Source organism: Lemur catta, chromosome 6 (assembly GCF_020740605.2).
Source record: "Lemur catta isolate mLemCat1 chromosome 6, mLemCat1.pri, whole genome shotgun sequence".
NCBI lineage: Eukaryota > Metazoa > Chordata > Mammalia > Primates > Lemuridae > Lemur > Lemur catta.
In genome coordinates, this window is record NC_059133.1 from 98,636,683 (window position 1) to 98,663,214 (window position 26,532).

The 26,532-nt window shown below is 60.8% G+C and overlaps 2 protein-coding genes across 2 annotated transcripts in view; one reads left to right on the forward strand and one right to left on the reverse strand.

Moving 5' to 3' along the window:
* CACNA2D4 (calcium voltage-gated channel auxiliary subunit alpha2delta 4) overlaps positions 1-26,532 on the forward strand; it is a 112,046-nt gene that overhangs the window by 69,629 nt on the left and 15,885 nt on the right. The window contains exons 28-30 of the mRNA XM_045555209.1: positions 515-595; positions 25,534-25,595; positions 26,428-26,472. Of these exons, the coding sequence (XP_045411165.1) occupies positions 515-595; positions 25,534-25,595; positions 26,428-26,472 (188 nt within the window). The remainder of the gene's footprint in view (positions 1-514; positions 596-25,533; positions 25,596-26,427; positions 26,473-26,532) is intronic.
* On the reverse strand, positions 3,872-18,693 carry LRTM2 (leucine rich repeats and transmembrane domains 2). Its single transcript, XM_045554650.1, has 6 exons — positions 18,388-18,693; positions 12,585-12,709; positions 12,010-12,143; positions 8,899-9,489; positions 5,745-6,219; positions 3,872-5,651 (listed from the first exon to the last, which is right to left on the reverse strand). Exons 3-5 carry the CDS (start codon positions 12,074-12,076, stop codon positions 5,765-5,767), a joined length of 1,113 nt encoding a protein of 370 aa, XP_045410606.1. The 5' UTR covers positions 12,077-12,143; positions 12,585-12,709; positions 18,388-18,693; the 3' UTR covers positions 3,872-5,651; positions 5,745-5,764.

The window sequence follows — 26,532 nt, forward strand, 5'->3', positions numbered from 1 at the left end:
GCCGTGGCCGAGGTGGGTCAGCCCCCACCGATGCCCAGGATTCCCACAGAGCCACGGGCGGGTCAGACGCCCTCAGCCTTGTGCGGCTCCACCTGTTAGTGTCACCTGTGACTCGCACCTACTCGCAAAGGCCAGCCAGGGATCATGCACTGCCAGTCCTGAAGCGCAGCCTGCCCTCCCGCTGGGAAGAACCTTCTGAGCACGTGCTGGGAGGGTGGGCCACAGCAGGCAAAAGCCCCAGCGTCTCGGGAACAGCACAGCACCGCACTGCTCAGCCGGCCAGAGGCCACGTGTGTCCGGCAGGTGCAGGTCCACACAGGTGGGCAGCGTCTGACGCCCAGGGTATCCACAGGGAACCAAGGCGAGGCTGCCGTTGCAGCCGCAGCCGCCCTGCAGCACCCCCAGTCGTGCGAGGCCAGCTTCGCCTGCCGTGTGTGCTTGCTCCTGCTCCACGACAGCGGTAGGGCTCTTCCCCGGGGCTGGGAAAGTGACCTGGTGATCTTTGCTTCCCCAGAAAGTCCGGGGGAGCCAGTGGCGGTGACGGCGAGCACAGCTGTCGCGGTGACAGTGGACAAGAAGACAGCCATTGCCGCAGGTAGGAGTGCCCTTTGTGCCACTGAGGGCAGGAGACCGGGGGTCACTGTCAGGAATCCGGCACGTGGTCATAGCAGGAGGACTCGCACGCGGGCTGCCAGGCCACCGTCCCCTGGCTGTGCATTTCCCCAGGTGACATGTGGGGATGAGGGGAAATTGAATCTTCCTAAGCCATTTTGTTTATAAACTCATAAAACCTTAGATCTAAAAGAATTCATGAAGTAAATAAAATGAAACCCAGAGAGGTCAAGAGATCTGCTCAAGGCCACACAGGATGGAGCCTGCGGCCCAGACCTGCTCTCACCACTCTGGGAGTAGCTTCCCTCTCCTGTTGCCTTGGGCTCTGGTAGCCCACTCAAGAGGGAACTGGGCTTGTGGCTGAGACCCCTGAAGTACGAGCCCCTGTGTGTGTTCAATGTGTGCCAGCCACCGTGGAAGCCACCTCCTGTGTGCTTCCTCATTTAGTCCTCAGGGCAACCCATTTTACAGATGAGGAAACCTAGACACAGCAAAGTTATTTGCCCAGTGCAGCTAATGATTAGTAAAGGCAGAATTTGGGCACAGACTGGCTCACCCCCAGGCTCACCCCCTCCCCGTGACGCAGTTTGCCATGACCGACGTGATGGGAGCAGCCAGCGACCCTCATAAGCTTCCCCTGACTTTGTCGTTTCTTGGTGCCTAAAAAAGTCCTTGGTGTCTCTGCCTGGTTGTCAGGCCCCTGCGATGAAGCCCTCCTTACCTGGGTTTCAGCTTCCATGTCCCGGCCCCAGCTGTGTTCTGAAATCTGTGTGGTCTGGGGAGCACCCAGGCTCAGCCACGCTGCCTCTGTGGACCCGGCTCTCAGGCACCCTGGCCCGAGCTGGGCTGGGGTGGGGTGGGCAGGGTCAGTGTGCCTCCTCCCCAGGGCAAAGGGGATGAAAGAGCCAGCTGGCCTCTGTCCTCCTGCCTCAGAAAGGGTCCTAGGGCCACCTGAGTCGGCTGCTGGCCACCCTGGTCAGGGGGCGGGGCGAAGGCTCTGTGTTAAGCTGCTCAATCACCTGGGCAGAGACATTTGCATCACTAGTTGTCTGCAGGCACAGTGGACGGCAGCATTCAAAAGGGGCTGTGCCACCCCAGCTGCCTTGCGTCCCTTAGCCCAAGGCATGCTAACCCCAGACCATTTCCAGGCCAAACTTTGAGCCCCAGCTCTTCTCCCTGCAGACGTCATGGGTTCCCGCCGTGACTGTCCTGCTCCCTGTGGTGTGGGCCTTCTCAGCGCCTGCACGTCTGAACGTCTAGGGAGAAGGGACAGGGGTGGGTCAGGCTGCTGGCTGTGCTTTCCTGCACTCTCCAATTATTTGATATCATTTTTAACTCGGAGCTGAATTAGAGCTGAGAGGAGTTACCATAGAAACCGTGTCCCTGTGTCTCCGGTTTAACTCACTGCAGACAATCACTCTTACGCTCTGGGGTGCATGGATGAGAGGGGGAAGAATGGGAGACTGGAGACCTAATACTTCAATTATTCTGCTTTTCTTGGCCTCCTTAGCAATTTCCTCTGCTTGGCCTGCGGCTCAGCCGCCCTGACCCTGGGGCCAGGCAGGGCTTGTAGCGCAAGGAGGTAGCAGGGGCTTGTGTGCCTGGAAACAGCGGCACTGTGTGCATGTGGACACCAGGCTAGGGCAGTGCGGTGTCTGAGCCGGGGCTGCGTGTGTGCTGTTTGTGTGTCCAGCAAGAAGCGCAGGGAGGAGACGGGCCCCGCTGCAGGGCAGCCGTGTGCCATGTGTCACCACTGTGCATAACGCCACAGGGCCATGCAGAAGGGCGGGTGGGGCCGGGTGTGGTGGCTCACGCCTGTAATCCCAACACTCTGGGAGGCCTTGAGCTCAGGAATTCAAGACCAGCCTGAGCAAGAGACAGACCCCATCTCTACTAAAAATAGAAAAAATTAGCGGGGCGTGTGGCAGGTGCCTGTAGTCCCAGCTACTTGGGAGGCTGAGGCAGGAGGATCGCTTGAGCCCAGGAGCCTGAGGTTGCTGTGAGCTGTGATGACGCCACTGCACTCTAGCTCGGGTGACAGAGTGAGACCCTGTCTCAAAAATAAAAAGAGTGGGTGGGTGAGGAGGGGTCATTTTAATTTCCAGGCAGGTGATTTGCCAGCAGCTAATGCAAGATTTCTAGAATGACACAGATGTGCAGGCCGAGGTGGGGCTTGGTCCTGGGCCCCTACAGGGGGTTGGAGACCTGTGTTCGGCCTGCTGCTCCTGTTAGGGCTGGAAGAGGCAACGTCCCCACACGTCTTACCACCAGGGTAGGGGACAGCCTGCTCCACCACGGAGTGGGGCTGAACTCCTCAGGGCTCTCTGATGGTTCACGGCCTGCCGGGGTTTGCTTGTGGCTCCTGGGAAGGAGAACCTTCCATCCTAGTCTCTGAAGACTAGTGAACCACAGAGCCCAGACACCGTCAGCCAGAGGCCCGTCCAGCCTGGGGGCAGGTGTCCCTCCGAGCAGTGACCCCGCAGCGGCCCCAGGCTTGGCGCGCGCTGACCAGCCCAGAGGCCTCGCTCTCTCCCTCCCCCGCCCCCAGCATGCCCCTGTCCAGCCCCCCACTCTGGGATTCCAAAGCCCACCTGCGAGCCCCACACAGGGGTCATACCGGGAGCCCAGAGCATGGCTTGCTGGAGCTGGAGTCAGTCAGTAGTCAGGGCGAGACGGCACTGGGTGGCACGGCTCCTCCTCCCTGTCAGCGACCCCACCAGCCCCGCCAGGCGGCCAAAACCCAGGAGCAGAGAAGCCCCTTCAGCCGCCCTCCCCCTCGTCGTGCAGCGGCACCCTCTGGGCAAATGCCGCCTTCCTGCCACTCGGCCCATCTGTCCCGGCTGCCAGGGCCGGTTCCATCAAGCCAGGGCGCTGAGCACCACAGGGCGCGGGGCTGGGGCGGGCTCTCCAGCTCACCCCTTGTCTCCGCGAGCCACCGCACTGCCCTGGGAACCCCCTGAGGCTCGCAGACCCTCCTGCCAGGCCAGAGTGTGGGTGCATTTAGGATCCCGGCTCTGCCATGCCCCACACTGGCTGCCCTCAGCCGCGGAGCCTCATTCTGACCCAGCCCCGTCTCCACTCCTCTCCCCACGGCACGCTGAGGCCCTGGGCCCGGCCGGGAGGCGTCCGTCTGTCACGTGGAGCTCTGTGCACGGCCGTGGCCCTCGGCCCCTTGTTCAGCTGCTGGGGCGGGTGAGGCCGGGAAGCGATTCTCCCAGCACCCACGTCCCCTTCCCCCCCAGTGAAACCAGGAAGTACGTAGGAAAATACAGTCTTTATTGGTCTTCTGAAACAACAAACCAGAAATATAATTTTGCCTTTAAAAATCTTCTGTCTCAGGCTAAAGATACCACCATTGATGATGCCCTCCCGTCCCCCCCAGTCCCTTTAGAAAACCCCAGATCTGGTGTCCGCCCACAAGCCGAAAGAAGGAAGACTGTGGCCCCAGCCTGGGGGAGGCCTGTGGGCCCGATAAGCAGCCAGTGCCGGCCTCTGTCTCAGAGGCCCCCGGCCCGGCCCACCCACCCCTGTCTTGCAGGTAGGGAGGGAGGGGCAAGGGGAACCGGGCTCCCTAAGCCCCTCCGCAGCCCTTGGCTTCAGCAACCTGGCTGGCCTCCTCCCGAGCCACCCAAGACCCCCGCTGGTAGCCAGAAATGAGCCCAGGGTTTCCCGACCCTCTCTGAGCATGAGGAGACCTCAGTGCCCACCCAACACCGGGCTCTCCCAGAGGGGCAGAGCCAGAACAGGAGACTAGCGACCCTGAGAAACCTGCACATCCCTGGAGGCAGGTGTCCCTGTCCCAGACAGGACCCCTGGCCCGCTGCCTGGGAGCAGACTGGGCAGACAAACCCTGGGAAAGGAGCCCCCATGGGTTAAGCCTCTGCACAGCATGTGGCCGTCCGCTCCCTGCTCCTGGAGTCTGAGACATGTTGGCTGGCAGCGAACCTCAGACAGAGCCACCGTGCTCTCTGCCTGCCGTCCGCTTTCCCACGGGGTCCCACCCACCACAGGGCACTGTCCAGCCCCAACCCAAGGACACAGGCCGGAAGACGCCGAGGATGGAGGGGGGAGGGGTGGAGAGTAATGGTGCCAGGCTGCAGGGCACAGGCGTGCAGACAGTGGCGTCCCCACGGGGCCTGGCGGCGACGGCGTGCGTGGGCAGGACAGAGGTGACACTGGGGCGTGTGGCGGGGCTCTCAGGAGGCTGCATCCACACACACAGCTGTTTCCCAGCCCCTGGGCCCGTGTCCCCGGAAAACCCGGCAGCAGAGGTGTGAGTGGGTTACCATGGTGACGGGAAATCTCATCCGGCAGCACCGCGTTGGCCCACTTTAGAGGATCTCAGAGAATCCTTGTGTTATTGGTGTTGACTTGAGAAGACTGCAGGAAGCCGGCGCGGGTCTGAGGCCTCGGGGCCAGAGAACCGAGGGGAAGAGCCTGTCCCTACGGCCCAGGTCCTCAAGGCCCCGGTCTCTGGGAGGGGTGTGCCAACTGTTCGCCGTACAGCTGTGCTGGTGATGCGGGGTGTGTGTGAGTGAAGCAGTGTGTCCAGGAGGGCAGGTCAGCGGGTCTAGAGCAGGTCGGGACATGGCAGCGGCCCAGGGAGTGTGCCAGAACCGTGCACTGTGCTTCTGAGTGCTGGGTCCAGGGACAGGGTTGGTGTGTCTGCATGTTGGACCCCCAGCTTCCACACTGCAAGGGCTTAAGAATATCTTTCCGGCTTAGCAGAGAGTCACAGAAATCTACCCCGGCCGCCGAGTGGCTCCCTCCCCACCCACTAAGTGTGGATGAGGGGGGATGAGTGGGGGACAGGGTGAGCCACCCGCTGTGACTGCCCCATGGCGAGGACGAGGGGTGCTCGATCCAGACCCTCCTGTCGCACAACCGCCTTTCCTTCTGGGGCCAGAGGCTTGGGGAGCTCCCCAGGTGCCCCAGAGGGGAGCATCAGCAGGGCCTTCAGCACGACGCAGCTTCCAGGGAGGCTTGGAGGTTCAAGGTCCACGCTGCGGCTCCTCTGCCCAGGCGGGAGGAGGGTGGGCCTGGGGCAGGCAGCGGCCTTGTCAGTGAGGCGGCTGCGAGGAGGGGAGGGCCGGCCCCCCCAGGGCAAGCCCGCGCACTCCCGCCCTTGCTACCTGGGCCAGCAGGTGGGTGCTCAGGCCACAGAAGAGATCTGCTTCTGGTCCTCGTGCTCCCCCTCGGGGTCCCCCATCAGGGGCTGGCGCTTCTTGAGCTCCCGGTGGTACTTGGCCATGAGGGAGGCGTAGATGCAGCCGTAGGCAGCGGCCACCACCATCATGATGCACACCACGCCGCAGACCACTCCCGCGATGATCACCGTGCCGATGGCGCGCCTCACGCTCACGGGCCGGTACCTCTGCTTCTGGGGGCAGGCCGTGCTGGGCTCCGGCTCCGGCTCAGCCCCGAGCTTGGGCTTGGCAGGCTCGGGGCTGGCCTTGGTGCAGGGCGGCCCAGGAACATCCAGCCCAGCCGAGCTATTCTCGTCCTCCAGCTGGGAGCAGTAGTTGAACATCTCCATGGGGACCATGCGCATGTCCTTCCCCCTCAGCTCCTTGGGGAGGGTGCAGGCAAGCTGGTCCAGGCGGCCCCCTGCATGCAGGGAGAAAGAACAGAGGGGCTGATCAAGCATCCGGAACCTGGACTCCTCTGCCCATCCCCAGCTCCCAAAAATGGAAGGCCCAGAAGGTATAGTTTTTATCGCAATGTAGTCAATCCTGGAACCACCGACTATAGAAGAGGAAGTGGAGGAGGGAAAGCAGCAGTGACTGAGCCAAGCGCCACAGTGAGTTACGCATATCGTGCCATTTAGTCTCTGCAGAAGCCATGGGAAGTGGGCATCATCACCCTTCTCTGCCTGCAGAGAAGCACACCACCCTTTCAGCCAGCCTGCACTCTGCAGGGTCACAGCAGGACGATGCTGCCATGGGGGTGCTCAGTGAGGGGTTCTCGGTGCCAAGAGAGCCGAGTGCCCGGCCTGGACTCGGCGTGACCCTGCCTGCTCTTCGCCATTCTGTGGGCCCGGGACTGTTCTCAGCACAGCGTCTCGTCCCTCCCAGCTCTCCCCTTGCGCAACAAGGAGAAAAGCCAAAAGCCACTGCTCCCACCGCTGCCCCTTTCGCTTGCAGGGCCCTCTGGTGGCTTAAGAACAGGCAGCTAATGCCCTTCGCCCTTTGTGGGGCAGGGAGGGAAGCAGCTGGGCGGGAGGGTTTTCCTTGTCCTCCTTCAGAGCAATCCCGTGGCCCCATGGCTGCCCGGCGTAGCGCGTCTGAGCACAGAGGCATCGCAAGGGCCAGGGGAGGAGGCGGGTGCTGACGGGCGAGGCGGGCGCGTGCAGGGGACGCCCGTGCCTGTGTGCTGTCTTCATGCTGGTGGTGACGGCCGGCACGGCCACGGGGAGACACAGACGCAGAACAGGGGCAGGCGTGAGAGAGGGTGGCTAAGGACAATAATCTGCCCAGACGTCCCTGGGGAAGTGAAGGTTGGATCTGGTCCCTCTTCTGGCTTCTGATGGAATCTAGATGCAGGCGCCAGCCCCTGCCGAGTGCACTGGCACCAGCCACCCCGTCAGGGCCAGGGCCCTCTCCCAGCCCGCCTGCCGCCCGCCTCCTCATGCAGGGGACACAGGTCTCTCCCTGGGGTGCTGGGGAAAACATCCCAGGGTTTTGTTTTTAAGGAGTGCAAGGGTGAAAGCAACTCTACTACTGAAAAGGTCTGGAAAACACACATTCCCATCCAGGCCTTTCTGTGCTGAGAATCCAGCTCCCGCTGCCTGTGTGCAAGGACAGAGAGGTGTCCTGCGGGCCATGCCGGTCTGCATGTGGGCACACGCTGACTGCGGCGGCCTTGCGTCTGGCGGACATGTCAGCACGGCCCGGCACGCAGAGCTGGGTGCTGACAGGGACGCGACTTGATTTTCCCACTCAGACGACCTGAGGGTGAATCCTGGCTGTGTCATCTTGTGAAAATTATTTAATTTATTTAATTACTTATGAATCTTAGTTTTCTTAGCTGTAAAATGAGAATGTCTATCTCAACTAGCTGCCACAAGGACTAAAACAGATAATGTGCATGAAAAGATACTTGTCAACTGGAAACTTACAGGTATCAGTCATTCCATACTCACAGAAATGGGTAAATCGGCATATGGACTAACATTTCATGGCACTTTATAGTTTGGAAAATGTTTTTAGTTAACCAGCCCATGAGAATATCATGGAAATAACTGAAATAGTGGCTGGGTATGGAACGAAAGTGGCAAGACCATAGTGAGAAGCATTGGTGATATTTTCAGAGTTTGCTATTTACTCAGTCACCCAGTGTTCATGGAACATCCGCTGTGCTGGGCACCACCCTGTGTTCCATCAAGCCCACGCCACGTTCGGCCACTACTCCAAAGTGAACAGATACGTGGAGGTTTCACTGAGCACTTACTTCATGCTGGGCACTTTCCAGACACTTTACGTGCATTATCTTATTGAATCCTCACAGTGACCCTGAGATAGACACTGTTTGCTTCCCATTTCACAGACAGGCACTGCCACAGAGAGGTGAACCAACTTTCTCAAGGTGACACAGCAAGGACACAGCAGGGCCAGAGTTCAGACCCAGACCTGGCACGTCTAGCACTGAGCAGGCTCATTTACCCTCCTTTCCCACGTCACGTGATCGTTGCGTAGGTCATCACAGAACTTTCCCAAGTTACAGAAAAAGGGAAGGAAAGAAAGTAAAACTTAAACCATTTGCCTTCTTATTAGAGGTTTTGATAATAAAGTTTCTTGGGGGAGGAAGTTGGCACCCTCACCAAAGGGAAATTCAGTTTATCTGCAGAGCCAACTGCATCCCACTCTCCCACAAGGTGTTTATTTAAGGTGGCTGCAGTATTCAGAAGAAAGATAGTTTGTTCTTCCTCCTTCTACGATGCTGGGGAAGCCCAAAGGCATACCTGGATGCAGATCCCAGAAAAAATACACTGGGTCCTTAAGCTCCCTCATTAAACCCACACGGGAGAGGGAGGTCGAGTGACAGTAAGTCGTGGCTGGACACGCAACACAAAGGGGTGACGAGGGAGCAGGGGAGTGGCACCCAGCCTCTCCTGCTGGCTCAGCATAAGGGGTGAGGCTTGTGGCTCTCCCAGCCCAGCTGGCAGAGAGGTAGGGTCACCCCTTCTTCCCTGACCTGTTCCCTGAGTCAGTGCCCAGACACCAGGAAAAGGCGCTGGGCCCAGAGTGATCCTCCCGATCCCTCGGGCCTGGGCAGGTCTGTGCTCACCTCGGTAGGAGAACCACTCCATCCAGTGTTTGAACTCACGCAGGTTACAGTCACACTCCCAGGGGTTGTCCCCAACCTGCAGCAGCTGCAGGCTCACCAGGGGCTCGAATGTCAGCCGGTCCAGGTTCTGTAGGCGGTTGGAGCGGAGCGAGAGGGAGCGCAGAGCCGGGAGCCCATCGAAGAGGCCGGGGGGCAGCTGGGCCAGGCCATTGATGGACAGGTCCAGGTGGCGGAGCAGTGGCGAGTGCCGCAGCAGGTCCCTGTCCAGGGTCCTGATGCTGTTATTGCGCAGCTGCAGCTCAGTCAGATTCGTCAGGTCTCCGAAAATGGAGCGGGGCAGCTGGTCCAGGAAGTTGTTGGACAGGTCCAACCTCTGCAGGCTGGACAAGTTGGCGAAAGCCCAGCTTGGCAGGGCACTCAGCTTATTGTTCAAGAGCAAGAGGGTCCGGGTGGCAGCGGGCACGTCCGGGGGCACCGAGGTGAGGCCCAGGCCACTGCAATCCACCTCCAGGCTGCGGCTGTCACACCTGCAGGAGAAAGGGCAGGCGGGGAGCGCCTCCACGGCACACAGGGCGATCCAGCAGGTGATCCCTTGCGTGGGCAGCGGGGGCAGGGCACAGGTGGAAAGAAAGTGACAGACAGCTCCAGTTACCACCTCCTGCTTCTGTTCCCTCCTTTCTATTCATATCATAATGGCCTCCTGGCTTTCTCTCCTTTGGCACCAGCCATAGTCAATCACAATCAATGCACATATATTAACCACATAAGAAGATAATTAACAAATCCAGAGCCACTTCTATGTTAATGGACATCACACAGTGCCTGGCCTCATTGTGCATCTGGCAAAGATACCACTTGGGTGGAGAATGACCCTGTGGACTCATAGGCCCAAGCCCAGGACAAGCACTGCTTTCCACAGGGACACCCCAGGTCACAGGGCCTCTTGCTGTTGATCTCCCTGGGAACTTGGGTCCCACTGACCCCACAGATGTTGATAAAATAAAGGATATAAAGATGTCAGAGAAACCTGCACCCGTGTTCCTTTGCCAGTGTCCCTGCCCAAAGAAAGACCTTCTCTTTCCAAAAGAAAACGGCCACACTGCTGGCCCCTTCCCCTCTCCACCCACCCCCACCCTGAACTGCACTAGGCTCAGATGTGCTGAGCGTGGAAAGGAGAGAGCACAAAGGGGCACTCCTAACCCTGTCCCTGCAGCTCCCCAAGTGCCACACACCCAAGACGGGGCCAGCCATCTTGGGCGAGGAGTGGGAGCCCAGCGAGGCACGCAGGGTCCCAGCGTGGGAAGGACACGGATAAGGCGCACAATTGCACAGCGGTGCTGGCAGTTGCGGGCCTGGGGATGAGCCCCTATTTCTTCTCATCCTAGAGCCCTCCAGACTCTCAGCCTGGGCTCCTGTTCCTAGGGGCTGCAGGGCAGCGTTCTTGCGTGAACAGAAATCCTTTCCTGGACCCATCTTTTCCCAAGACCCCTCTGAGAAGCAAGCATGGGGTCCTGTCTGCAGGGCTGGGGGCCGTGACCCTCAGGGAATGGTCACATCAGAGCAGCGTTGTGGAGCAACCCTTTCTAGCAGTGACCTCAAAGCCCTCCCCAGCTGTCCTGAGTGTCGGAGAAGCCTGCTCATTATGGAGGGAAAACCGTGGAGCTCACACCGAGGAGCTCACACCGTCTAGTCCAGCCCCACCAGGTCCACCCAGCCCAGGGCAGCTCCACCGAGCCCAGAGGAAAGGCCCCAGCTGGCCCCACACGACCTGGGTGCCGGATGGACAGTGTTGGGTCTCTGTCCAGTAGGCGACTGAATGTCTGATGTCCCAAAGGGAGGGGCTTGAAAGAGTAGGATGAGACTCTCGCCCTCCCCTGCCAGGAGGCTCAATGACAGCTGCACGGCTGACACCGGAGCCCCTTTGCTCTTGACAGGAAATGAGCCCAGGTGTGGTCACAGAAGCCACCTGGAGCTCTCTCCAGCCATCTGGGGTCACCTGCTGCCACCTCTCACACCTCTGAGGGGCCCTGCTGCCAGGTCAGCCTGCCCCATGCCATTGAAAACCAGCATTCTTCAGACTTCACTGTCCCCCAGAAGCCAGTCCATCCACCTTCCCGCTCAAAAGGCTCCACATGACTAGAAGCCACCTGCCTTCCCAGGGAAGGGGCCGGTGGCAGGGTGGGAAGAGAGCACTTTGGAAAGAGCGACTGCCTGCCCCTCACCCTAAGAAACTCAGAGTGGCACTGGGCTCTAGTGACAAGAATGCATGATCCTGCACTGCGAAGTGTCACGTGGTTCTAGAATGAGGCTGAAAGGAGATCTGAGTTGCTCGGGGATCAGTCACTCTCATGTGGTGAATAATTCAGGTCGCAGGGCTGGTGTGGCCAGGGGAGAGGCCAGGCAGAATTGCCCCCGCGGGATCACTTCTCATCTCTCACCACGTGGCCCTGGGCACCCAGCCCTCGTCAGTCTCGTCCCTTTGCCTCAGATAAACAGAATTCTCAGGGCCTGTCTCACCCTGACAACTTTCCCGGGCTGCCTTCGTCAGCATTTATTCCCGTCGACGAGCAGAGGGGGGACTCAGTGCCCGTGGGCAGGAGGAGGGCTGGCCCCGTCTCTGGGGGCTCTTCCAGCCCCACAGCCCAAGCCCCAGGTTCCTGCACGTCGAGTCGGAAGACTGAGGCTTAAGAGCACAAGAGACAAGCAGGCGGCTCCGTTAGAGCGTGGGGCCAGGAGGGACTGCGGGGTGGGGAGAGGCCGGTCGGTCGGTGGGTGGGTTATACACAGATGGGACGGGCTCAGGTGCGTCCGTTCAACTTAGCGGGAGGCCAGGCCATTCTTGTATTTTTACTAGCAGGGAGCCCAAAGCATGGGAAGGACACAGGGACTCACCCGGGGGGACAGACCAGCTGTGTTGATCTCCTGCTCCTGGTCTAACCACGAAAGCACCCAGCGGTGACTCTATCCTTGGCTGCCAGGGAAGTCCCTTGGGCAGCCCAGGAAGGTGTGTCTTAGACCTGCCCGCAGCCTGAGATCAGCCCCACTCTTTGCTGTGCTCACCTGCCCGGGCCCCTTCCCCCGTGCCCTCCCCGTGCCCAGGGTCACACTCACAGGAGACCTGCCGCCACTGCAGGGCAGGCCTGGTCCTCTGCTCGGGGCCGCTGCCTGGCGCCAGCATAGTGAAGCCCTCGGCTCTCGGTGGCGCTCTGGGGAGCGAGGAGCCCTGGGTGCGCTGCCTGTCAGTCCTGCGGGAGAGAGCACTGAGCAGCCGCAGGGTCAGCGAGGGGCCGGTGTCTCTTTACAGCCCTCCTCAGCCTCTCCTGTTCCCTGGGCGGGGGAGGAAGAGGAGCAAGGGAGCAGGAGGGGGGAGGCCAGGAACCCGGCCTCTCGCAGGGGCCGCGGCAGGCCTGGCTTCCCCAGGGTGGGCTCTGTGCCCGAGCCCCCTCCAATGTCCCACCCAGCCTCGCCCTGCTCTTCTTGTCGCCACTCTGGTCTGTTGTTCTCTAAAATGTTTTCATAGCAACACGGTCTCCTTGGCTGAGCATCTCCCACCGCACACCGTGTCACGGGCGGAGAAACTGAGGGACATCTCTCCGAGGTGAACAGCGAGGTCCCAGGGCACAGCCGGCCTGTCCCGTAGGCCTCCCTCACCAGGTCCCAGTCCCACCGGCCCCACCACCGCTCACCATGGCCCCACGCCCTTGGCGGCTTCTGCCGGAGGCTGGGTGTGAACTGCGGAGGTGAATCGCGGCACTCTGTCTCCCACCAGCTATGAGACTCCTCGGTTCAGGGGTCCGCGCCGCGGCAGCTGCTGGGGAGAAGCGGGGACACGGGAGAGGTGAGGTCGCAGAGCAGGAGGGCTGAGGGGCAGGGTGGAGAAAACAGGCTTCTCTTCGGGAGGGCAGGGGGCACTCGCCCCTCCTAGGGTCTGCCCCGCCCATGTCCCCTAAGTGGGACCGAGGCCCAGCTCTGGGGTCCCCACTTCCCTCCAGACGGGACTGAGAGCCTGCACGCCGCCACCGTCAGGGGATGGGAAACGGGACTGTGGGTCCCGTCCACCAGGCAGCTGGCTGGGCAGGGAGACACATGCACACCCGGCCCTCTGGCTGTGGGCCCACGACTCCCAGCCGGCCCCACAGCCTGACCTCCCCGCGGGTCCTGGTTGCTGCCTTCCTGCACCCCCACCGGCCAGTTTAACCCTGGGAGCCCGAGGAGCCCCTGGCAGTACAAAGCTGATGGCTGGGAGCTGCAGGGAGCTCAGTGTTAGGTTCAGAAATCTCAGCGTTTCCAAGGTTGTCCCTCAGGCATTGGGGTCCTGCTGTTGTCCCCATCTTCTCTCCTCTGCACCCCAGCCCTCCCCTCTCTGGAGTCCTCAGGGGCCACAGCAGTGGTCAGTGAGCACAGGACAGTCGGCTCTGCCCCCGCAAGGGCGGCCCGCCTGGAGTGCGCTGTGGCTCTTCCTCCCCCCAGGAGCGGGGCCTGGCGGGGGCTGGCACGGGGCTCACAAGAACCAGGTGCAGTTGTGGGAGTGGGGGGCTGCCTTTTAGGTGGATCCACGTTCCTGGCACGGGGGGTGGAGGAGGCCCTGAGGGAGGCCCCGTGGTCACTTTCCAACTGCTCTCTCATGGCCGGGACTGGGGTCGGGACACTGGGTTCAAATCCCCACCTGCCACTCCTGTAAACCAACAGCTTGACCTCACTGGGCCTCAGTTTCCTTAGGTCGGAAAGCGATGACCAGTCCCCAGTGGGTGGGCTCCCCACGAGGCTCAGGCTGGTGCAGGGCAGAGCGATTCAGGTGGCGGCTCCTGCTCTCCGCTCACACTGGAGCCGTGGGAGGTGGGAGGAAGCAGCAGCCCCTCCAGGGACAGGGTGTCAGCAGCGGGTCTGCGGCCGTCTGCTCCCTGGCCCCGCCAGCCTCACGCGGATTATTTCGCATCCTGGCCGCAGGCCTGTGGGCCGGTTGCTGCTGCCCCCACACATGCCTCACAGGCCTGCCCAGGAGCAGCGTTGGCGCACGCTGTCCCTCCAGCCCCGACCTTCAGAACAATCTCTCTTACTCAGGCCGTAGCCCTCATGTCAAGAGCTCACAGCGCCTGTGAGACAGGCAGGTGAACGCCACCCCGGGCAAAGACAATGACTGACTTGCCCAAGGTCACAGTCGGAGACTGGGCTGCAGGCTTCTGAGCCAGGCTGCTCATCACGCCCCGGCGACTGTCACCCAGCAGCAGCCCTCGCAGGGAGACGCTTATGTGTGCACGGGGCGGGGTGCGCACTCACAGGCCTCCCAGACACGTGCTGGGAGCTCCGTACACAGCACGTGATGCAAACACACCCACAGAGAGCTGTGCAGCTGGGCATATGCTAACACATACACACACATGCACACAGTACACACACACGCACATGCAACACCTTGCTGGCCGTGCTCCTGCACTTCTCAAATGCCAGCACTCGGGCAGCTTCAGAGTGAGACGCCTCAAGTTCCCAAATGCCCCTAGCAGACAGCAGACACCTCCAGCCTGGAAGTGAGGCCGAGAGAGAATCCTGCAGGGCAGTCCTAGGACATGGGCTATGCCCGGGCCATATGGAGACTGGAGCCCTAAACCAGGCTTCTGTCCCCACTCCCTCTGGCTTCCTACAGAGGGACAGGCAATGGAGAGACCCCTGCCCAGACTCAGGCCTGTTTCCACCCGAGGCTCCTCGCCTCCACCCCACCCTTTCCTGGCCCTCGATGTCACCCCCACAATAAGCCCAGGCATGGACCAGCACACAGGCCTTCAGCAGAGAGGCAGCCTTGCTAGCAGGCCCTGACACCCCGGCCCCCACCTCGGATGGGACGTCTCTGTGCAGAATGAGGCAGGCCCCCACAGTGCAGACCACAGGTGTTGCCTTGCAAGGTGCCAGGACACTGCTGACCCTGGTATCTTCTGGAGGAAGGTGACAAAAACAAGGCCCCCCTCAGTTTACGAGGATGGGCCCTGTGCTTTCCGGGCAGACCCTGCCTGCACCAGCCCCTAGGACTTCCTGCTGGCTGCCAGGGCCTTCCTGACTGTGGGGAGGGCAGCATGCCCAGTAGGGGACAAAGGGACAAATCATACATGCGTGTATGTGTTTGGCACCACGGAAGGACCCTTAGGGAGATGCAGGCTGGAGCCGGCACTTCCTACCCCTAGCCTCCGTCTCCCAACACACCTCCAACCAAAAGACCCCCTCCCCAGCCCTGGCAGAGTCCGTAGAGTCGAGCCTCCTCAGGAAAGGGGGTGACCTACATTGGGAAGCTTGCAGAGCAGCTGTGGCAGCAGGCACTGATAACTGCTGAAATAAATTAACACAGTCTGGAAGGGAAGTCCCTACTCAGGGTGCAGAATGGGGGACAAAATGACCTCCTGTCCCCAGGTCCCACAGCCTCACCAGCTCTGGAGGCTGGACCTGCTCCTGACGCAGTCCCAGAGACAAGGGGCTGGGTCCCCATGGGGTCCCTGGGCCTCCTGGCAGCAGAGAACTGGGATTGGAGAACAGAGCCACAAGCTAAAGCAGGGGAGGGGGGACCAGGAACCGGGAACAGGCTCAGACTCCAGCTTTTGCTGCTCACAGTGCGGTCCACGCCGGCGGGCATTCTAGCCCGGAGTTCTTTGGAAACGCAGAGGCTCAAGTCCCACCTGACTGAGTCAGAATCTGCATTTTAACAATATCCCCAGGTGATCCGCATGCGTGTTCGTGTTTGAGACGTACTAGGCTGGGCCCTCCCAGCCGGGCAAGCAGCCACCAGGGCCAGGCGCCAGCTGCCTGGGGGGGCATCCTGCCCGTAGAACCTCCTTCCAGAAGGCTTTGTATGGGGAGAAGCAGTCCCCACATCACAAACACCTGCACAGTGTTCTTAGTCCTCACAGCTCTCTGAAGTTAGTATTCTTACTAATCACCATTTTGCAGGTGGGGGAAACTGAGGTGCTGTAAATTAACTAGCTAGCTTCAGGTTCAGCAAAGGGAAGACCACAGCTCGGAGCCCCAGCCGTCTGGCTACTACCCCAGCGGCTGCCTCCTGGGGCAGGAGAGGCAGCAGCAGGAGGAGCTGTGCTCTTGCACCTGAGGGGCCCACAGTCCTCAGGGCTCTGCCTCGGCCCTGCCTCCTGGGAGCTGAGGAAAGGCTGTTCTTGCCCGTCATGCTGACGAGGAAACGGCTCTGGGACTTGCCGGGCTGAGGCGCAGGGCAGGTCCCCTCCCCACCCCCAGCCTCCCCTCTTCCCAGCAATGACAGGAGTCCTGGGAGGCCAAGATCTTACGGGTGGGTGGAGGGGCCTTTCTGGAAACCTTTCTGGCTGGGAGTGTGCGCTGAGGCGGGAGGCGGGTGGGGGCGGACGCCAGGCTGGGAGGCCTTGGGGGAGCAGAGGCCGCCACGTGCGCTGCTGAGGGAGCCCCTGGAGGCGGGGTGGGGGCGGGGCAGCCCGCGACGCTGCAGGGGGTGGGACCAGGATGGGGAGCCCTGGCCTCAGGCGGGCTGGCTCAGACCAGCTAGAAGCCTCCAGCACAGGCCTGGCGTCCACGCCCTTCCTCTGCCGCTTCTCCCGCACGTCTGTCCCCCAGGTCAGTGACCCTGACTCCGAGCCCTCGGCTGGCCTTCCCGTGCTCCCTCCCCCGGTGTCTATCTCCCCTGAGTCAGAGGTCCCTGACTCGGGTCAAGGCCTCTGCAGCCCTCAACATGGAGGACTCACGGAACACTGGAGCAAAAGGGCCCCCAGGAGCCTGGAGAAGCAGGGCCAGGGCTGCGTCGCCCGAGCCCAGGCCCCGTGTGGAAGAGGCCCCGGGATTCGGTGTGGCTGGGACACAGGGCGGCTGCCACTGCCACTGCCGGTGAGGCTGGGCCGCGCCTGCCACCACCGGTCTGCGCATCCAGATCTCTCCCCACCCCCGGCACCCCCGTCACACACTGCCCAGGCAGCAAGGAAGCAGATTTTTAAAAATCTCTATATTTGTACTTGGAACAGACATATACCCTCCTGGCTCATTTTAAAACACACACCCCATTCTCACCCCCAGCTTCCTGCACCCTCGTTTCCTTGTCAAATATTCCCAATCCCAAACAGACCCCCTGGGCAGCAGAGCAGAAAAGCCCCTTAGTGTGTCCCCATGGGAGCTGCCTCTGCCGGGAAGGAGCCAGGTGTCCGCTGAGCCCCAGAGCTGGGCTTGGGGCGGTGGCCTGGGCAGGGCACACGGGAGGCCTGACTGAGGGCAGAATGAGCGAAACCCAGAGGGGACAGGCTGCCCCCTTGTCCCATCCTCCTGCCCCGCCCCGGGCCTGGCCTCCCAGCCCCCTCCTTTAGCAGTGCCAGAGTCTTTCTGCGGTGTGGCGGTGGGGGTGGGAGAGCTGGGCTCTTCTTGGCAGCTCACAGTTGGGGTTCCCCACCAGCTGGACTTCCCTGCCCGGCTCCTCATGTTCGCCCCTCCCCCCACGTAGTTATCTAAGCGGCAGGGGTGCCAATCTGAGTCACACAGAGGCACTGCCACTGAGCCCTGACAGCCAGCTGCCAACTCACCTCCCAGCTGGAACCCAGCCCCAGACCTGTGGGAGGTGCAGGAATTTGAACTTCAGACTCCCAGCCCCATGGGCCCCTCTCTGCAGCACGTGGGAGTGGGCCTGGGAACAGGGGGGGGCCGCCCGGCTCCCAGTCAGGGTGGCCACGCTCCCTGGGCAAGGAGGACAGGTAGGCATGGCCTGGCCGTGCGCCCCCAGCTGAGTGCACAGCCCCACTAAGGCGTCCTCACCCCTTTGTGGATGGAGAGCTGCGTGTCCAGCTGCCGGACCCCAGTGAGTCCTCACAAGCCCAGGGCCCCTGTGCCCTCAGGCCCGCGAGGAAGAGCCATAGTGCTCCTCTCTTTCCTCCACTCCAGCCTCACCCCCACCTACGAGGCTTCGGCCACAGCTACGTGGACCTGTGTCCAGCTGGGGAAGGGCCCTCTGCACCCTTGTCCAAGGACGGCCACCTGCAGGCCAGCAGCCCCAACCCCAGGCAACCTGCAAAGAGGCCCAGACCTGGGGTCTATTCTCAAGCCTCAGACAGTGAGGTCCTCCACCCTGCCCCCAGCCTTCCTCTCTTCCAGCCAGGCCACCCGTCCCGGCACCCAGCCCCTGGGGCGGTCTGTGCCGGGCATGCCAGCAGCGCAGGGCTCTTGGCTGCTTCTCCCTGTGCTGCAGGGACCACTTCTGTGCCACCCAGGGCTGTCAGCTGGCACCAGCAATGCCCTCCTCCCCCCTTCCCTCCCTGCCCCCTCCCCAGCTGAATCCACAGCTCATGTCCCCAGCACTGCAGGGTCAGAGTCCCCAGCGTTCTGTCCCTTTGGGATGCTCGAGCAGCTTCCCCAGCCCCAGCACTGCCCCTGGCAGGAGGCAGCCGCAGCCCATTCATGCAGGGCAAAGGCGCCACCGCAGTTCCCAGCCCAGCCACCCCGTGCCCCCTACCCTGCATTCCTTCCCACCCTCGGCTCAGCACTCACCTTCCTCACTCTGACTGCAAGCGCCTTCAGTCAGGAGGCTCTTGGCCCTCCAGCGAGAGCCTCCTGGAATCCCAGGAGAAACGCAGGCGCCCGGCAGGCGGAGCGCAGGGGGCCGGTGCCAGAGTCCCCTCTGTCCAGGCGCAGGGCCGGCACGCAGCTCACTGCTCGGGAGGTGGGGCGCCCGCGGTGGCCAGGGACGAGGGGTCTGGGTGCTGGGTCAGCCACAAACTGAGCAGGGAAGCGGGAGGGACAGAGGGCGACAGAGGAGAGGGGGAAGAACGGGGAGAGGGAGGAGAGCGCGCGTGTGCGCCAGGAACGCGGAGCGGAGTGACAGCTGGGGTGCATCTGTGATGACAGTGGCGGGGGCACACAGGCGCCAGCGGCCGCGCGGGCAGCGCTCACCCTGCCGTGCTCACGTCTCCGTGGAGAAAAGCGCCTGTGGATTAATCGCTCCTGACTCGGGGAGGAGGGAGGCTGTCTCACCGCGCGCCTCCATCTTCCCCCGCGGCCGCCCGTCTTCTGTCCCTCTCTCCTCTCTCCTCTCTCCGCTCCCACTTGGTGACAGAGGGGCAGGACCAGACCACAGAGCCGGCTGGCTGACTTTCGTCCCCATGGAGACCTCCCTGGGAAGCGGGGTCTGTGTCCTGTTTCAGGGACATGGCAGGGCAGTGTCTCCCATCCTGCCAGTGGGAGAAGGGAAATCCGAACCCCTTTCTCAGCTGGAGGAGATGCACCCAAGACAGGATTGCACAGGGGTGCACAGGTGCCCCGTGCCAGACCTGTAGAAAGGGGCCTGAGCACACAGCCGGTGGCCACGTGGCCATGCAGAGGTCACTGAGCCTCAGGCTCTGACCACCCCAGGCCAGGACTATGGAGAGGAGTGAAATGCTAGAGCAGGCAGGGTGGGGTGGGGGTGGGGTGGGGGGGATCTTGGGGACAGGGAGCTCCTGGTGTTTTCAATGCCGAGGATGAGATCGGCTCCTCAGAGCTCTTTGCTCTCATCTGTGATGGGTTAGGCATTCCAAGGGAAAAGATTGTCATTCAAGAATTCAGAGACCTCTCTCTGTTGGAAAGTGGCTAATACAAAGACACAGTGGCCAGGGACTAAGCCAGAGGGCACCAGGGTCCCAGCTCCCTGCTCGGAGCTGGGACCCCTCAATGACCTTTCCCTTGCATCTTTTAAAGCCTGCCTGACAACCGGATGGAGTGGCATGTTAGCATATGTCATAGTGTCCCAGTGTCCCTCTCCCATTCCACCTGCTTTCTGTGGGACTCACAGCCAGGACAGGCAGTGGGGGTTGAGGAGCCCCCTTGACTCAGGACATCCCTAACAGGACAGGGTGCTCAGCACCCTCCTTTCTGTCTGCTCTGCTGGGTCCCCGGGCAGTGCAGGGCTTGGACTGCTGTCTGGGGTGGGGGGGAGCACCTTTTACCTCTCAGGAATCCCTGCCTCTCCCCTGCACGGACAGACAGACAGACGTCCCACACGTCCTGCCCTTCAGGCAAATGCGGCTGCCCCCTCCCCCCAGACACACCTCCCACTCCCCCTCTCCGTGGAAGTGTGGCCTTCCCCGAGCCTGGGCTGTGCTCCCGGGGACTCCCCCTTCCCGAAAACCTCAGCCATACGAAATGTCCCCGGAAGGCCACAGGACTCAACCTTCTCCTCCTCTGATCTATGGCGTTTTCTCTGGGCCGATCTGTGGCCCCTGTCACAGCAGCAGTTGCGCAGCCGCTTTCTGTGGTGTGGTTTACCTCCTGACACGGCGAGCTGTTCCAGAGAGACCTGCCACACTCGCTCCGTGTCCTGCACACTCTGGTACCTTCCTGCCAAGGCCTGGCCTGGAGACTGAGACCGTGGGCGAGGCCTCGGGTCTCCCCTCGGGCACTGGCATTCTATGACTGGGGTGTTCACTGTGCACCGGCCGGGTCCCCGGCTTGTGTTTCAGAAGACAGGCCCCCCTGCCCCGCTCCGGTTAAACAAGAAGTCCTGAGGCTGGACCCCCGGGCAGAGGAGGGGAGGACAAAGCAGACCTGGGGCAAGGAGGGACAGGCTGGAGCCTCTGACTCCTGGGGACCGTGGCGCTCGGCGAGGATCATTTCTGAGTATGTGAACGTGTGTGTGCATGTGTGTGTGTGTGTGGTGTGTGTGTGCGTGTGTGTGTGCGTGTGTGGTGTGCATGTGTGTGCATGTGTGGTGTGTGTGCGTGTGTGTGCGTGTGTGGTGTGTGTGTGCGTGCGTGTGTGCATGTGTGTGGTATGTGCGTGTGTGTGCTGTGTGTGCTGTGTGTGTGCGCGCACAGCTGTTTTGTTTTGCCATCTGTAATGACAAAGCAGCACCAAGGTGACAGGCAGGATGGGAGCGAGCCATCTGCCGGCCTGGCCCTGTGGAGGCTCTTTGCCGGGGTGTCTGCGAGCCAGGCTGAGTGGGGCGAGACCTCGGGGCAAAGCGGCGCTGGGGGAAGGCAGCAGATCCTTGTGGAGAGCAGGCCAGAGAGGGGAGGCAGGAGACAGCCAGGGGAGGGGACAGCGGGGAGGGCGGGACCCAGGGCCGGCTGGGGCAGGAGGAAGGGGTCTCAGATGTGTCCTCTATCAGGTCATGCCAGGCCCTCTGGGGACCAAGGTTGGCATCTAAAACAGACATGAGGGAAGATCTCTTAGCAACCCACCAGGAGAGGCAACCGGAAAGGCCAAGCGCCCCGCAGTCCCTCGGCCCCTTGGCCTGGGTTTCTCCTCACTGACAGCCTGAGCTTGTCTGCAAACAAACTGTCACAAGGCGCCCTCTCTGCATGCCGCAGCCTGGCAGGACGGGACAGAGGGAGGCAGTCTTCCTCCAGGGAGGCCGTTGACAAGAGCCGACTCCCCGGGCAGAACCGGGGTCCTGGCAGAGCAGACTGGGCTCCCTGAGTGTCTGGGGTGCGGAGCACAGCCTGGGCGGTGAGGCAGGAGCAGAGCAGCAGGGTGGGCATGACTAGGGCCGTGGACAGAGCACAGCTGCCTCCCCATCCAGACACCTCCGTGCTCCTCGCGCCCTTCCCACCTGGGAACCGAGTCCTGTTTCCAGCACTTACTGTTCTCACCATGAGGAAGTTCCTCCTTGTATCTCACTTGAACTCCCTGCTTCTTAGTGGCTTGCCTTCGAGGTCTCCTGGGGACTCGGAGCTTAGCTCAGCCTGTGAGCCCTCAAGGCCAGCACCGGTGAGGGGCAGGGTGCACAGGGTCCTCGAGCTGGGAGCTAAGGACAGTGTGAGCTCTCACAGATTCTGCTTCCCAGTCAAGTTGCTGACTCAGGTTGAATTTATTTATTTCGCTCAAGAAAACAGCTATGGGCCGGGAGCGGTGGCTCACGCCTGTAATCCTAGCCCTCTGGGAGGCCGAGGCGGGTGGATCGCTCGAGGTCAGGAGTTCGAGACCAGCCTGAGCAAGACCTCGTCTCTACTAAAAATAGAAATTAAAAAAAAATTATCTGGACACCTAAAAATATATATAGAAAAAATTAGCCGGGCATGGTGGCGCATGCCTGTAGTCCCAGCTACTCGGGAGGCTGAGGCAGGAGGATCGCTTAAGCCCAGGAGTTTGAGGTTGCTGTGAGCTAGGCTGACGCCACGGCACTCACTCTAGCCTGGGCAACAGAGAGAGACTCTGTCTCAAAAAAAAAAAAAGAAAAAGAAAGAGACAGCTATGGAGCCCCACGGGTGGCAGGTAGTGCTCTGAGTGCTGGGGATCCAAGCGCAGTCCCCTCGCCTGCTAGTCGCCCCATTCTAATGGGGTAAGACAGACGATAAATGAGAAATCAAATAAACAAACCGTGTCACTTCAAAAAGCAATGAGACAGAGCATGAAAGGTGTCGGGAGGGCTTCATCTCGGCAGGTCAGGGAAGCCCTCCAGGAGGCGGCGTGTGTGCCGAGACCGATGACGAGGCCGAGGCCGTGTGACGGTCTAGGCAGGAGCCTGCGGGAGGGAACAGCTGGTGCGAGTGCCCTGGGGTGGGAACGAGGGCCATGTGTTTGAAGGAGAAAGTGTTTTAGGTTGAATCAGTGACCCAGCAGGGCCAGCTCAGGTGGCATCTTACAAAGGAGTTTAGATTTTGTTCCAAGGGCAATGGGGAGACATTGGCAGGTTTTAAACAAGGGAATGGCATGATTTGATCTTCAGAAAGATCAATCTCATGGCTATGTGGAGACTGGATCCCGGAGAGGCAGGCTGGGAGGCAGGAAAATCACCTGGGGTCCCCTGCATTAATCCCAGCGAGAGAGGTGTGGGCTTGGCCGAGGTGGCAGCGGTGGAGGTGGGGAGAAGTGGGCAGCTGTATGAAGTTTTGTAACTGAGGTCTGCAGAACTTGGACGGCAGGAGGGAAGACGCTAGCAACCAGGTAGAACATGTGCCCTCCGATGGGGAAGTTTCAAGGAGGGTCAGCTTTGGGGAGGAAAGGCCCTAGTTTGGTCTTGGACATGTCAAGTTTGAAGTGCCTGTGGGGGACCCAAGTGGAGGTGGCACCTTAGGAGGCAGCCGGAAGGTCCCCAGTTCTGCAAAGGGCACAGAGCTTGCCTTGAGGGAGCTTGTGGTGCAGCTGGTGGGAACCCAGAGGTGGTCGAACAGCTCTGGTGCCCTGCTCCCCCCACTCTGCCCAAGGAGCCTCAGAACCTGAGCTTCATTAGAGAGGGACTAAGGCCCACCCTCTCCAGACTCCTGCATTAGAATCATAGGATTTCTCCCAGCTTGGAAAGCTCATGATTCTATGAGACTGGACACTTGAGGCACTGAGGAGAAGGGCAGTCTCACTCTAGGAATGATCTGAGACCTCTCTGACGCAGAGGCCAAGACAGAGTTGCAGACGTTTTCTTAAGTTCCTGAGATTTGATCATTCTAAGCATTAGTGTGATTCCCCTCTGACGATTTTTAGAATGTTCATCCTCTTTCATCTAGCCTTTTCCTACAGGTGAAAGAAACCTCTCTAAAATGAGTATCAAGGTGGTATTATAAGGAAAAAGGCAAAGACACTGGGGGGCACGTGGGCAGCAGGAGCGAGCTGGCGGCCACGCTGCCCCGGCACACGCCCCTCCCGACGTGTGCTGCGTCCGTGGCTCCATCTTTGCCACCAACCAACAACTGGGTCCATTTATCCCCTTCCCACCGGCTCCTTCCAGCCACCTGGCCCTTGAAGCAACAAAGAAGCCCTCAAGAGTTCAAATGTTCCTGTCTCATAGGGCCATAGTGTCACCCCAGAGCTGCCACGTGACTCCGAGGGTGGGAAGGGGCTCCTGGGCCTTCCGTTTCTTCATCAGCAAGCTCTGATCAGCTCTAGAACTACGCGACTGAAGATGGTGGCCACCAGCCACACATGGCCCTTTACATTTAAGTTAATTATAATAAAATCAAATGCATCTTTTAAAATTCTGGTCTTCAGTTGTTCCAGCCACATTGCATGTTCTCGGCAGCCACATGTGGCTGGTGGCTACTGTGTGGGACAGCAAAAATAGAGGAAATCTCCACCATTAGACGGCTCCAACAGTGAGGCTCCAGAACAGGGGTCCCCAGAATATGGTCCCTGCACCAGCAGCACCAGCGTCACTGGGGAACACTTCAGAAATGCAGACCCTCAGGCCCCAGCCCAGACCCGCTGACTCAGAACCTCTGGGGGTGGGGTTTTGACAAACCTTCCAGGTGATCCCAGTGCACACTGAAGTTTGAAGGCCACGGCTCTAGTCTGGGATGATAGTCCCACACGCTGTCTGGCTGTCTCATCAAGCCACAGTGACCTTGCACTCACCTTGCCTTTCTGGGGTTAGTGTGATCACGACTCACTTTGCAACTGGGGAAATAAAACCCAAAGATCATAATCCTGGAAAGTCCAGGGCTGGAATCCTTGACTTTTCCCTAGACTCATCTTTTCCCCATCAAATTTCTCTAGGATCATACCAGATTGGAAAAAAAAAAAAAAAAAAAGATACACTTCTGTCTGTCTGTGTCAGCCTGGAACTCCAGTCCCCCTGAGAACAGCTGGCCGGGTACTCAGGAAGTCAGAACGACTGTGGTGGAAAGTCTTCCCAGCACTCATTGGGTGGCTCCAGACACCGTGGACACGCCGTGGACACGGCATGATGTTTAAACCCCCAGACCCGTTCCCACTTCACAGACGAGGAAAGTGAAGCCCGGAGGGGCGTGGCTTGCCTGTGCCCGCTGCTCCGTCCTGGCTGCGGGGACCCAGGTGCAGAGAGCAGGGAGGTCAAGAGCTTATGCCTGAGACAGACCCAGCTGAGCCTGATTCCATTATGTGCCAGCCGGTGACCTGGCCAAGCCACGTGGCTCTGAAGGCCTCCACTTCGTCACTGGGAAAGTCCGGATAATAGCAGTGCTGTCCAGCCGCGCGGATCAAATAAACCCACGCGTGTCATGGTGCCTGACACGTCCTAAGCTCCCAAGGCATTTTTTATGTTATTTTGCCAGACACTAGGAGGCTGGCCTCATTTTTACATTCTTTTTCTTTTCAATAGAACCTGCCTTTTCTTTCTATTCATTGCTCCCAAGTTTTCCTGGCGCTCTTTGTCCCAGATTTCTCTCAGCATGTGAGCATCCGCTTGGGTTCTCCGAGCCTGTTTGGGAATCAAAGAGGCAGGGGTGGTCCTGCAAGTGCGGCTGTCAAGAGCACTGTTTGGGGGCCCGCGCACACCTGAGCACATCTGATCACGACTTCACACAGGGAAAGCCTGAGCAGGCGCTGTGTGGGAGAGGGCGTTACAGGGTTCAGATCTAAGCAGCTCTGAGAGTGGCCCAGTCTCGGGTGGCACCGTTGGTCGCATGATCCTGCACAAGTGCCCGGTTCCTCTGGTCCCCGCTTTCCCCTCTGGGAAAGAGGGGAACGATCTGCCCAGTCCCCCTGCCTTGAGCTGCAGGGGTCTAAGGATGAATCTGGTCCTCCTCGTTCTTGCAAACCTCTCCCGGGCATTTCCTGGGGCTGTCCTGCGGCTGGGAAGGTGGGAGCCGCGGCTCCCCTCCCCTCCCCTCCCACTCCCCCCTCGCAATCTCTCCCTCAGTCCCGCTGAGGCGTCTCCTCTCTTTAACTTGAATCTATTTTTTTCTCTCCCTGTCTCCTCCCTCCCCCAAAACACACACCCGGCCTTGTCCTCCCTCCTCCCGATGCCGGTAGCGGTGGGCGTCCAGATGAAGCTGGAATTCCTCCAGCGCAAGTTCTGGGCGGTGACACGGCAGGTGGGTCAGGGCTGGGGCTCACCAACTCCCCTCGTCAGGGGCCTTCTGCTCCTCTGGCCACCCCACTGCCTCTCCCCTGCCACTGCGCCCCCAGCCAGCCAGGCAGTGGCCACCCTCCGCCCTCCTGGATCCCCCTCTCTGCCTCGGCACCCGCCCAGCACGCAGGGCCTCCCAGCCCAGGCCGCCTGCAGGGGCAGGCACGTGTCCTCTCCGGGCCTTGCCCCCTCTCAGCCCATCCCACCCACCTCCCCACCATCCACCTGGGCTGCCGTGGGAGTGTCCCTTGACTGAGGTCTCCACCTGGCCGTGGCCCTTCCCCTCTGCACCCCTGGGACCCTCAGACTTGGCTCTTCTAGGCCCCAAGCTGTCCCCACCGTCCTCCACAAGCCCCTCCAGCCCCGAGTCCTCCCTGCAGTGCTGCCTGCTTTGCCCCCATCCGCTCAGTGCTGTGTCCAGGCAGTGTGGGGAGCCCTGAAGTGGGGGCAGAGGGGAGGGCGGGTGAAGGGACACCCAGGCCACCCACCACATCAGCCAGATGACAAAGAAAGAACAGGAGCCTCCATGGAGGCTCAGGGAGCCATCCCATGAGGCCTCCCTGCTGCGGCTGACACCCCTCGCCAAGAAAGGAGGCGGTGGGCTGCGGGCCAGGCACCCCTGGAAGAGGCTGACCCCACTGACACGCACCCCCACATGTGCAAACACACATGTGTACCACACAATGTGCTCACACACACCACACACGCCCTCCACCTACAGGTACACACACCACGTGTATGTACCGTGCACACACGCACACGGGCCTACAATTTACCGTTTCTCCTCCTGCTTCCAGTGCGGCGCTGTGGCCGGGCTGTGCCCAAAGACCTGTGAGGACAGCGTAAGTTCTTCCCCCGGGAAGAGGGTGGAGAGGGACGTGGCCCCTCAGCCCGGGGCCTCC